Source organism: Ranitomeya imitator, chromosome 2 (assembly GCF_032444005.1).
Source record: "Ranitomeya imitator isolate aRanImi1 chromosome 2, aRanImi1.pri, whole genome shotgun sequence".
NCBI classification, from domain to species: domain Eukaryota; kingdom Metazoa; phylum Chordata; class Amphibia; order Anura; family Dendrobatidae; genus Ranitomeya; species Ranitomeya imitator.
The window spans coordinates 194,118,754-194,131,662 of NC_091283.1; the positions used below are offsets into that span (position 1 = coordinate 194,118,754).

The window sequence follows — 12,909 nt, forward strand, 5'->3', positions numbered from 1 at the left end:
TTACAACCGATTATTGGCTTGTGTAAAATATATAATGGCATGTCAAAGAAGAAATGACTCATTTGTCGTGTGATTGGATCGTTCTCACAGCGACATCATCCTGTGTAAACAGGCGAACTGCGGCAGAGAACAATAGCACTATGTGCACAGAACAATTGTACTCACTATTGTTCCGGTCGGCCTAAACGGGCCATTTACCAACCACCGATTAGCTTATTTATAGCTGATCGGTCGTCAGGTGCAAATGGACCTTTAGACTAAACTGTCAGAGAATAAAACCTGATTTTATTATTAATGGTAATCTCAGATTACTGGCACCTGTGGAATAATCTTTTTCTTCTTGATATTCGCTGCATTCGGCCCAGAGAATAGTTTTTCGAGAGCAGCGAGTGCAGCACTGGCTTTTGCGACTTTCTTGTTTGGACCGGCGCCTCTGAACTTCTGTGCGTCCACTTCAACCTGTGATACAAAGGAACAGAGATTCTGATTGGAATCAATTTTTAACTAATCAAAATCGGTCTATGCTGGGACCATGTGCCGAATTATTGGAAATGCTAGACTAGCACCGATATGTACAGATTAGTGTATTCTTTGCTGATGAGGTGCACATCAAGCCTGGCACAAGTTATCAGTGGCTAAAATAATGACGTAAAAATCAACTATCTGCTACAGTCCGGTGCCTCGGGCTGCAGGTATCAATCAGGTCCTTTATATTGTAATCTGGAATGGAATTAGTTTTGTCCAAAAAATGATCAGAATCAGGTGTTCGGTTGAAGGGCCTCTCCTATAAGATGTCCTAGACGTGGACTCCACCATGAACCACTGGGCAAAAAATGACCAGTACCTAAAAATATCAGCGTATTAAATAACTTAAAAGGGGTTGGTCCGAATAATAGAACAGGTCTGCTTTTTTTTCTTGTTCATGGGTCGTCTTTGGTATCACAGCTGTAATACCAAACATAGTCCTTCCACAAGGGTGGCGCTATTACTTTAAAAAAAAATCCTAGACATCCCCTTGAAACATAGGGGGTTGAAAAAAAAAAAAAAAAAAGTAGTAGATAAATCCATATCCCACAGAATCCGTAACTTACCTCCATTACGAATCGCTTATCATGACTCCCCCCACTCTCCGATATCAACTCGTATTTCAGCCCTCTTCTCTTCTCATTTAGCTCCATGACGGGATTTTTCCCGCTGGCCGTGAGAATGGGACCCTGAGTCCTGACCTGAGGGGATACATCACACATCACACGTTACCCAAGAACAATTCTAGAAATAAACCTGATCACTAATGATCGTCTGAGCGTGTACGACGCCAGAGAAGAGACATCTGGGTGCATGTTGACTATTTTAATTAAATTACTTATTCACCGGGTTAATTAGAGACTGTGATAATTTATTGTGTCGATTAGATGCAATTACTATGATTGTACAAATTGCTTCAGAACATTAGGTAACCTAACAGAAAAATGGAGCTGGTCCAGAAGAACTCTGTATGGTGCATTTCCTCTGTCATTCCTGTAACAGATAATTATATCTATTATGGAAAGGTGCCCTTGGAAGATTCCAGGCATAAATACACTCACATGATAAGATCACAGAAAGCTAATTGATGGGGAATATGACATGACTCTGTCCTGGAGCCAGGTCCAGTAATTGCAGGTTATGGTCAGTACCCGGGGAATATGACATCACTCTGTCCTGGAGCCAGGTCCAGTAATTTCAGGTTATGGTCAGTACCCGGGGGAATATGACATGACTCTGTCCTGGAGCCAGGTTCAGTATTTGCAGGTTATAGTCAGTACCCGGGGAATATGACATCACTCTGTCCTGGAGCCAGGTCCAGTAATTGCAGGTTATGGTCAGTACCCGGGGGAATATGACATGACTCTGTCCTGGAGCCAGGTTCAGTATTTGCAGGTTATGGTCAGTACCCTGGGGAATATGACATGAATGTCCTGGAGCCAGGTTCAGTATTTGCAGGCTATAGTCAGTACCCGGGGAATATGACATGACTCTGTCCTGGAGCCAGGTTCAGTATTTGCAGGTTATGGTCAGTACCCGGGGAATATGACATGACTCTGTCCTGGAGCCAGGTTCAGTATTTGCAGGTTATGGTCAGTACCCGGGGGAATATGACATGAATGTCCTGGAGCCAGGTCCAGTAATTGCAGGTTATGGTCAGTACCCGGGGAATATGACATCACTCTGTCCTGGAGCCAGGTCCAGTAATTGCAGGTTATGGTCAGTACCCGGGGGAATATGACATGACTCTGTCCTGGAGCCAGGTTCAGTATTTGCAGGTTATAGTCAGTACCCAGGGGAATATGACATGACTCTGTCCTGGAGCCAGGTTCAGTATTTGCAGGTTATAGTCAGTACCCGGGGGAATATGACATGACTCTGTCCTCTAGCCAGGTTCAGTATTTGCAGGTTATAGTCAGTACCCGGGGGAATATGACACGACTCTGTCCTGGAGCCAGGTTCAGTAATTGCAGGTTATAGTCAGTACCCGGGGGAATATGACATGACTCTGTCCTGGAGCCAGGTTCAGTATTTGCAGGTTATGGTCAGTACCCGGGGGAATATGACATGAATGTCCTGGAGCCAGGTTCAGTATTTGCAGGCTATAGTCAGTACCCGGGGAATATGACATGACTCTGTCCTGGAGCCAGGTTCAGTATTTGCAGGTTATGGTCAGTACCCGGGGGAATATGACATGACTTTGTCCTGGAGCCAGGTTCAGTATTTGCAGGTTATGGTCAGTACCCGGGGAATATGACATGACTCTGTCATGGAGCCAGGTTCAGTATTTGCAGGTTATGGTCAGTACCCGGGGAATATGACATGACTCTGTCCTGGAGCCAGGTTCAGTATTTGCAGGTTATGGTCAGTACCCGTGGGAATATGACATGACTGTCCTGGAGCCAGGTTCAGTATTTGCAGGTTATGGTCAGTACCCGGGGGAATATGACATGACTCTGTCCTGGAGCCAGGTTCAGTATTTGCAGGTTATAGTCAGTACCCGGGGGAATATGACATGAATGTCCCGGAGCCAGGTTCAGTATTTGCAGGCTATAGTCAGTACCCGGGGAATATGACATGACTCTGTCTTGGAGCCAGGTTCAGTATTTGCAGGTTATGGTCAGTACCCGGGGGAATATGACATGACTCTGTCCTGGAGCCAGGTTCAGTATTTGCAGGTTATGGTCAGTACCCAGGGGAATATGACATGAATGTCCTGGAGCCAGGTTCAGTATTTGCAGGCTATAGTCAGTACCCGGGGAATATGACATGACTCTGTCCTGGAGCCAGGTTCAGTAATTGCAGGTTATGGTCAGTACCCGGGGAATATGACATGACTCTGTCCTGGAGCCAGGTCCAGTAATTGCAGGTTATGGTCAGTACCCGGGGAATAGGACATCACTCTGTCCTGGAGCCAGGTCCAGTAATTGCAGGTTATGGTCAGTACCCGGGGAATATGACATGACTGTCCTGGAGCCAGGTTCAGTAATTGCAGGTTATGGTCAGCACCCGGGGGAATGTGACATGACTCTGTCCTGGAGCCAGGTTCAGTATTTGCAGGTTATGGTCAGTACCCAGGGGAATATGACATGACTCTGTCCTGGAGCCAGGTTCTGTATTTGCAGGTTATAGTCAGTACCCAGGGGAATATGACATGACTCTGTCCTGGAGCCAGGTTCTGTATTTGCAGGTTATGGTCAGTACCCGGGGAATATGACATGACTCTGTCCTGGAGCCAGGTTCAGTAATTGCAGGTTATGGTCAGTACCCGGGGAATATGACATGACTCTGTCCTGGAGCCAGGTTCAGTAATTGCAGGTTATAGTCCGTACCCAGGGGAATATGACACGACTCTGTCCTGGAGCCAGGTTCTGTATTTGCAGGTTATAGTCAGTACCCAGGGGAATATGACATGACTCTGTCCTGGAGCCAGGTTCTGTATTTGCAGGTTATGGTCAGTACCCGGGGAATATGACATGACTCTGTCCTGGAGCCAGGTTCAGTAATTGCAGGTTATGGTCAGTACCCGGGGAATATGACATGACTCTGTCCTGGAGCCAGGTTCAGTAATTGCAGGTTATAGTCAGTACCCAGGGGAATATGACACGACTCTGTCCTGGAGCCAGGTTCTGTATTTGCAGGTTATAGTCAGTACCCAGGGGAATATGACATGACTCTGTCCTGGAGCCAGGTTCAGTAATTGCAGGTTATGGTCAGTTACCTCCCTGGCACTTATGACTTCCCTGCATTGTCGGTGTGTCAGCAAAGCCTTGTGCTCCAGAACTGTATTGTTTCCTGAGTATTCTGCTTCCAGAAATGATATTGATTCTTACTCTGCACACTATTTCCATCTTCTATTATCACAGGCGGTAAAGCAATCTGTCTGTATTAGACTATTCCGGTTTCTGCTTTGCTTCCATATGATATTTATAATGTGCTGGGTTAGCGTTAATCTGATTAGTGCCGGCTAATTATAATCTGTCATTGTTATGATATTTATTGGCTCCTATGACTTGGTCAGAGTTTAGGCTTCATCCTAAAGAAAACGTCAATCGAAAACTTTTGCCTGGTGTCATTGCTAAATATGGCAGCTCATCCAGCCTTACTACAACCATATAATTTTTGTACATGTGAACAAATTCTTCCAGCGGTCCAAAAATATTTAAAGAGGTATTCTCTTCTACAGCATGCGTGCCAATTTTTCACAAACTCCCACAGAAGTTAATGGATAGAGGTCACCACCTCCCCATTCCTGCACGCAGCTCAGTTCTCAAAAACACATGTGAATTCCAGCAGTGGGTCCCACATCTATCAGATATTTATGGCTTATCCTTTTATCTGAGTTGGGACAACCCCTTTAAATAAAGGCAGATTAAAACCTGGCTGATTTGCGAGAGAAATGGCTCAAATTTAGATATGTTCGGAAAACTCTTAAAAGGTCTTGTCCAGGACCTTTAAATTGATGGTCTATCCCTTAGGATAGGTCATCAATATTAGATCGGAGGGGGTATCCCTCGCTAATCAGCTGCTCTCGGGAATAAAATATGCTCACAGGCCAAGAACGAATAATGGAATACTACCAGCCCATTTCCATCCTCATTGCCGTGTAAGTTACGATCATTGAGGATAAGCCAATGTGAACTTCAGAACTCGGAACGCCACAACACAGTGTAGAACCAGCAGATCGATAGAGGTGTTGGGTGTTAGACTCCCACCAATCTGATATTAATATCCTATCTTAGGGTCATCAATATTCATGCACTGGACAACCTCTTCAGTACTTGCTTCTGAGTTCACCCACATAAGTAGAACATTCTCAAGTTTCGCAAGGAGTGGCTTCCTCCAGTGCATGTCTGATTACTATCCACCCAAGGTCATGTGTTCACAAACTTGTGCCAATATAGCAAAACATATATTCTGAATATTTATGTTTTGCTACATTAGCACAAGTTTGTGAGTACAAGTCTGTGGAATACAAGGAGGGTGGCTAGTAATAAGTTAATCAAGCCTGGAAGAAGCCATTTTCGGCAAAACTTGAATCGGCAAAGTGGTTTTATTGGACATCGCTCAACTTCACTATCGTGGGTTGCGGGTTATGTTCTTTTTTTCTGTATAGGAGGAAGAAAACACCTAGTAAAGTGTATCTGCTTGGATCAGTGCAAGTACAAACATTGATGGTTCTCATATAGCTGGAACCCTCAGGCTATGTGCCCACGTTACGGATTTTTTTGCATTTTTTTAAGCGTTTTTGCGGCGGTTTTCTGCTGCGGAAACGCTTAAAAACCGCTTATAATAAGCATCCCATTATTTTAATGAATTCCACAATTTTTGTGCCCATGCGGCATTTTTTTCTGCAGCGGAAAAAAACGCATGTTCATTAATTTTACCAAAAAATGAGTATAAAATACCCACAGACCACTATAGCAAAAAATATCATAAAATCAATAAAGTTTATTGAAAAATTCATTTAAAATTAATACATAGTACCATGTGAAAATTTTCAAAGAGAACAAGACAAAAGACCATGTACAGTGAAGATGTCATATATAGCTGTAATATTTGGCATTGAAACCCCTTAGTAATAAACCCGCCCAATATAAGATTCCCAAAAGCATCCTATAAGGTAATTGTATATATCTAGTACCTGGATAATGAGACTCATAACATACAGGGCATTGGTAAAAGTATAGAAAACAGGTTCAATGCTTACCCATTGTGGTGTACACTGCACAGGAACGCCCCTGTAAGCATTGAACCTGTTTTCTATACTTTTACCAATGCCCTGTATGTTATGAGTCTCATTATCCAGGTACTAGATATATACAATTACCTTATAGGATGCTTTTGGGAATCTTATATTGGGCGGGTTTATTACTAAGGGGTTTCAATGCCAAATATTACAGCTATATATGACATCTTCACTGTACATGGTTTTTTGTCTTGTTCTCTTTGAAAATTTTCACATGGTACTATGTATTAATTTTAAATGAATTTTTCAATAAACTTTATTGATTTTATGATATTTTTTGCTATAGTGGTCTGTGGGTATTTTATACTCATTTTTTGGTAGTCATATGTATTTGTCCACTATTCTTTATATGGTTGGATATTAGTAATGGAGAAGCAATTATGAGAATGCTTCTGGCCGAGATTGGTTATATCTGCCTTTTGTATCTGTATTTTGATATGTTCATTAATTTTGCGGAAATCCGCGGTTTTCCCCCTATAGAATTGTATTTGGACCATTGTAAAAAAAAAAAAAAAAAGAAAAATGCTAGAAATCTGCAAAAAATGTGATAAATAAGAGCAAAAAAGTGATAAAAACGCAAGCGGATTTCCTGCGAAGGGAGTCCGGATTTTATCAGGAAAATTCTGCATACTATCCAGAACGTGGGCACATAGCCTCAAGATAAAGCCTAAGTCTACTTTGAGATATTTATTAGATGGTATTAAAAAATAAAAATAAAACCCGTAACTACAGTGGCTTTTGAGTCACAGAAAAATAGATTAATAGAGAGAATAAATTAAATTTATATCCTCATTTATTTGTATTATTATTATGATTTCGCGGGTCTCTCTATCAACCTTCATAATCACAGTGGTGAAATAATTACCCGGAAATTATAAATTCTTGGGTTATCATATTTCCCCAGAGCCACAACCACCATGAGAACCCTGGATGATGGCCACCTTTACAGTTCCTATAAGGTCCGTCATACAAATTTTCTGAACAGCCGATCTCCCTCATTATGCAGCATTATGGGTGCAGGGCGGACATAATACTACAACATTTCTTAATTACCTATTCCCAAGCCTGATTAATCTGAGTGATCACTGCTGCCTGTAATGAACTCTCAGAAGGGAACACGGCAAGCCCTCAATGACCGATTATCCTATGATTCATCCAATGCTTATGGCCAACAGTGGCCGTGTAATGTCAGCTGACCCGCTTACCCAGTGGTTGGCCTACAGGTAAGTACGGTGTATCGCCAGCACTATTCCTCAGGAGGGCTTCTTACCTCTAGCGTATTGGAGCCATCGGTGCTGGAGCTGCCCGTATTACTGCTCGAATTGGAAGAGACTGTCTCATTCTTTCCTTCGCTGTCCGATTTTTCATCTGAACTAAGACATTCCATATCTGTGTCAAAACCGGTAGGGTAACCCATAGCTTGTAAGACCTGTATAGGAAAAAGGTCATCATAAGACCACCAGAGGAACCCAAACACAGGCACTAAAGGGCCCCATTACAGAGGATTGAATCAATTCACAGGACCCTGGTCCAAAGGCCACATCAATGGTCTTCGCCCGCCGGATGGGAGCCCTGCGAATCTCCTTCCACCTGCTGGCAACCTGACTAGCCGGCCCTGGTGCTTTCATCCTACAACGATGATGTTGGGCAGGGCCTACAAACAAGAAGAGGCGCTGAGGAATCCGTCAGGTAGGATGTGGTTTGCATGCCTCCCATCCAGCGGCTACAGACTTTGCCGCTCTTCGGTCAATGGCTCTGTCGCCTGCATGGACGTAAATGCACAGCTGAGTGCTTTCAGTGGGGAGAAATGTGCGGCTAGTCCTTGCAAGCTGCGGCTTCTCTCCACTGAGAGAAGAGAACATCAAGCTTTTCAACTCCAAAGGTTGAATCCTGCTCTGCCCAATATCATCTGCTGGGGGAGTTCCTGCCCAAATCGATGGGTTTTGCCAACTTTAAGATAACGTTTATGGGGTCTTTATGCCCCAAATCCTTTTTTTTCATATACAGAATAGAATTGAAACAGCATTGATGAAAAAAAAGCTGTAGATGTGAGTCCTGGGACAATTACCCCAAATGTCCAAAAACGTATAGTCCAAGGAAAAAGAGGTTGCACTGAAACACCTTTCGAGTGATAAAATGACTTTTTTTTTTAAAACTAATGGGAGAATAAAATATTTTTTTTTTCACCTGCATGGCATTGCATTGCAGTTTCTTTTTCCTTGGACCATTATTTGTATGTAGCTGGAAGGAATTGTTCTATTAAATGCTGCACTGAAACACAAGGCAAAAAAAGAAGCTGCACAATGAAAGTGTATGTCATATGAATGAGTCCTGTTGTGCAGAAAAAAGTGCACTTCCGCTGAAAATGTTACCCCAGTCAGGGCACTGGAGAACATATCTGGTGAAATATTAATAAGATATAGGGCCAGATTAGCCTTACTCCGTTCTGCTCATTTTAGCAAGGCCTGCGACTAGTTTCTCCATACAGTAGGCGTTTTGAAGCTTCATCACCAACACAGACTTTTGTACTAAGTATTAATTACATTTTCCTGTGTTCGTTCTCATAATTACATATAATTTATGGACATCTATGGCGATTTTTTTGCCAGTGTGGACTGGACGGGTTGTTACCGACATCTGGTGAGAATTTCAAGTGAATAGCACCTTTAGAAATATAGTTACTTAGAAAATTGTGATGTTTTCAATACTTATTTCGCCCGCTGTGTTTTGAATGTGCACCCTCCTCACATGTACAACCCCAGAGAATGTGCTTTAAAAAAAATAAAACTGTATAAAAACCAAAATTTGTCATTCTCAAAACATTTGGCCACGACTGTGTGTTTTCCAGGTCGGGATCCTGACCTCAGTCTGCCCGCCATAAAGTAGGGGTGAGAATTCCTTGTGTGTCTGGTAGTGTTTCTCTGCCCCTTCATGTGTATTCAGAGAGGTGCAGGGACCTGGGGTCGGATCCTCCCCTCAATCATGCATTGTAAAATATAAAGGTAGCCATGAAGCTGCCTATAATTACAGAAGTAAAACTCTCCGATATGATAATGATGCTGGGACGCAACAGTAGAGTGTTTAGATGGAGCAGTCCAGTAATGATATCACTTATCCATAGGATGGGGGTCCTGCTTCCCTGTTTGGATGGAGCAGGGCCGCCGCATATGTGCTGCCATTCAATTCAAAGCCTGACGAAGATCGCCTGTCACTGCGGCTATCTCCTTCAGTCACACAGAGGCAGAGACCACTTTGGCAATCGGTGGGACGCCCAGTGATCTAGCGACTCTTCCTGCAGTTAGAAAAATGAGATGTTGCAAATCAATGAGGAACGTTACTCACCTTTACTGCGACGTGAAGCTTGGCCGTCTTCTTGGATGGCCCAGAGGCCTCATGAGTTGTGCCGTCCACATCCACTGACATGGTGAACACCGGTGCGTGCACTGGGCCGGACTGGGACAGCAGCTTGTACTGCAGACCAGGCCGGATCTGGTTGAGTCGCATCAGTGCGTTCATTGGCTGGTTTGATTCTATGGCTTTACTGTCCAAAACTGGAGGTGAAGAGCGCAGTATTAAATACAAGGTACGCGCAGCAGTCTATGGAACTGTAGAAGTATTTATCCGTCTTTCTATCACTTTTCTGACGCTACAGTATAGAGTTATTTGCTACCTTGTGAGCTGCAGGTAAAGGATCTTACTTTTGCGTAAGTTGCGCCTCATTTTCTTATTTGGATCTTTGTCATCACAAGAACCGTCGTCGTATGGCCTCTTCAAGCCTGAAAAGTAGAAGGAGAGAGCAAAAGGTAGTAAAATCAACACAGGAGAAAAAAAACACGTCCAACTGTTACTGACACTGTGCTTTCATTCTGCAAAAGTTATCTGCCGAGGACCATTTTACTTATATCTTATGCATAGACTTAGCACTAACTGGAATCTGTCACGTCCCCCACCGCTAATAGACCAACACGCATGGAGATTTCTTCTCACTGGTGAGGTTTATATTACGCACTAACGCTGCAGTTTTTGAAAAATGAACTTTAATCTTGCAGCAACACATATGTTATTGAGGCAGGACTAGTCCGGTGACGCGCCTCTTAATCTAATCTAATGTGTATTTTTTTTTATATAGCGCTAACATATTCCGCAGCGCTTTACAGTTTGCACCCATTATCCTCCAGACTAGTCCTTGCCTCCCCGAGTGTAAACAACAACCTGCAGGCAATACTCGCCATGGTCGGACCGCCGTACAGGTCATCAATCACACCCGTGAGGCATGACTGGGGGAGATCCAAGGCAGAACTACACAGCTGGACTAATCCGGTCTCATTAGCACATACGACGCAGCAGGACTATAGCACGGGATAAGCGGCGGTTCTGGTTGCGGCAAAAAAACCTCTCTACTGCACTAATCATTGTGACCCCTAGGGTACTGCAAGATATAAATGACCCAACTTTTTACAGCTTAGGGTCACAAAGCGACCCCATTCATATGCCTTGCTGCGCATGTTTGCGGGCAAAGTCACTGTGCGACTCCAATCTAAGGTTTATTTTCATTTTCCAATAGTGCAATAAAGGAGACCATTTCAGGATTTCCCGAAAAATATCAATTTATGGTGCTTGGTCCTACGTCTCCTACAATCTAGCAGTCAGATCTGTGATCTACAGCCGCGGACTCTGGGGAGAAGGTAGAGACGGCTTATTACCGCTTCTGCCTTCTCCTTTCCTGGCTGCAAAGTGATCAATGAGTACAGTGTACAGAGGCGTCCGCGATCACCAGGTGTCTGCGTGCTCCGGGCACACCTAGATCCCCATGAGTATGGGGTGGTCAAATCAGTGGACTGTCCCTTTAATTCTTCCGTTTTCCATTAGATTTATGACATCACGTTATTAAAAACAGACAAGCTGAATCCTTTTAAGCTAAATGTAGAAATAGGGTGGTCAATTTTCCCTGCATGAGTCACTGCAAAGGGGAGGAGGGAGCAGCTGGGTCAGGTGACAGGGGAGTGATAAATGCAGGGACATGACACTTCCTGTTTCTACATAGAGCAGAGAAAAGAGAAGAATTAGCCGAGTAGAAAGTAACAATGAGCATTGTAAGTACACAGTGCTGTATAACATGATGACTGCAATATATTAAGAGGATAAAAGCTTTGGTGGGAGGAAGAGGGCATCTGTAATTTGATTTAGTGCTTTACTAGCCCAAATTTTATGTGTGTGTATGTACATTATATATATACAGTCCAGACCAAAAGTTGGGACACATCTTCTCATTTAAAGATTTTTCTGTATTTTCATGACTATGAAAATTGTACATTCACACTGAAGGCATCAAAACTATGAATTAACACATGTGGAATTATATACTTAACAAAAAAGTGTGAAACATCTGAAATTATGTCTTATATTCTAGGTTCTTCAAAGTAGCCACCTTTTGCTTTGATGACTGCTTTGCACATTCTTGGCATTCTCTTGATGAGCTTCAAGAGGTAGTCACCGGGAATGGTCTTCCAACAATCTTGAAGAAGTTCCCAGAGATGCTTAGCACTTGTTGGCCCTTTTGCCTTCACTCTGTGGCCCAGCTCACCCCAAACCATCTCGATTGGGTTCAGGTCTGGTGACTGTGGAGGGCAGGTCATCTGGCGTAGCACCCCATCACTCTCCTTCTTGGTCAAATAGCCCTTACACAGCCTGGAGGTGTGTTTGGGGTCATTGTTCTGTTGAAAAATAAATGATTGTCCAACTAAACGCAAACCGGATGGAATAGCATGCCGCTGCAAGATGCTGTGGTAGCCATGCTGGTTCAGTATGCCTTCAATTTTGAATAAATCCCCAATGGTGGCACCAGCAAAGCACCCCCACACCATCACACCTCCTCCTCCATGCTTCACGGTGGGAGCCAGGCATGCAGAGTCCATCCGTTCACCTTTTCTGCATCACACAAAGACACGGTGGTTGGAACCAAAGATCTCAAATTTGGACTCATCAGACCAGAGCACAGATTTCCACTGGTCTAATGTCCATTCCTTGTGTTCTTTAGCCCAAATAAGTCTCTTCTGCTTGTTGCTTGTCCTTAGCAGTGGTTTCCTAGCAGCTATTTTACCATGAAGGCCTGCTGCACAAAGTCTCCTCTTAACAGTTGTTGTAGAGATGTGTCTGCTGCTAAAACTCTGTGTGGCATTGACCTGGTCTCTAATCTGAGCTGCTGCTAACCTGCGATTTCTGAGGCTGGTGACTCGGATAAACTTATCCTCAGAAGCAGAGGTGACTCTTGGTCTTCCTTTCCTGGGGCGCTCCTCATGTGAGCCAGTTTCTTTGTAGCGCTTGATGGTTTTTGCCACTGCACTTGGGGACACTTTCAAAGTTTTCCCAATTTATGGGACTGACTGACCTTCATTTCTTAAATTAATGATGGCCACTCGTTTTTCTTTACTTAGCTGCTTTATTCTTGTCATAATACAAATTCTAACAGTCTATTCAGTAGGACTATCAGCTGTGTAACCACCAGACTTCTGCACAACACAACTGATGGTCCCAACCCCATTTATAAGCCAAGAAATCCCACTTATTAAACCTGACAGGGCACACCTGTGAAGTGAAAACCATTCCCGGTGACTACCTCTTGAAGCTCATCAAGA

General features: G+C 43.5%; 1 protein-coding gene across 5 annotated transcripts in view; it reads right to left on the reverse strand.

Annotated features, from left to right (window-relative positions):
• Nucleotides 1–12,909, reverse strand: part of LOC138662619 (spermatid perinuclear RNA-binding protein) — a 144,838-nt gene that overhangs the window by 13,911 nt on the left and 118,018 nt on the right. For all 5 annotated transcript variants that reach the window (XM_069748445.1, XM_069748444.1, XM_069748442.1 and 2 more), the window contains 5 exons: nucleotides 9,973–10,050; nucleotides 9,617–9,825; nucleotides 7,545–7,703; nucleotides 1,092–1,226; nucleotides 319–459 (listed from right to left, as the gene is read on the reverse strand). In XM_069748445.1, the coding sequence (XP_069604546.1) occupies nucleotides 319–459; nucleotides 1,092–1,226; nucleotides 7,545–7,703; nucleotides 9,617–9,825; nucleotides 9,973–10,050 (722 nt within the window). The remainder of the gene's footprint in view (nucleotides 1–318; nucleotides 460–1,091; nucleotides 1,227–7,544; nucleotides 7,704–9,616; nucleotides 9,826–9,972; nucleotides 10,051–12,909) is intronic.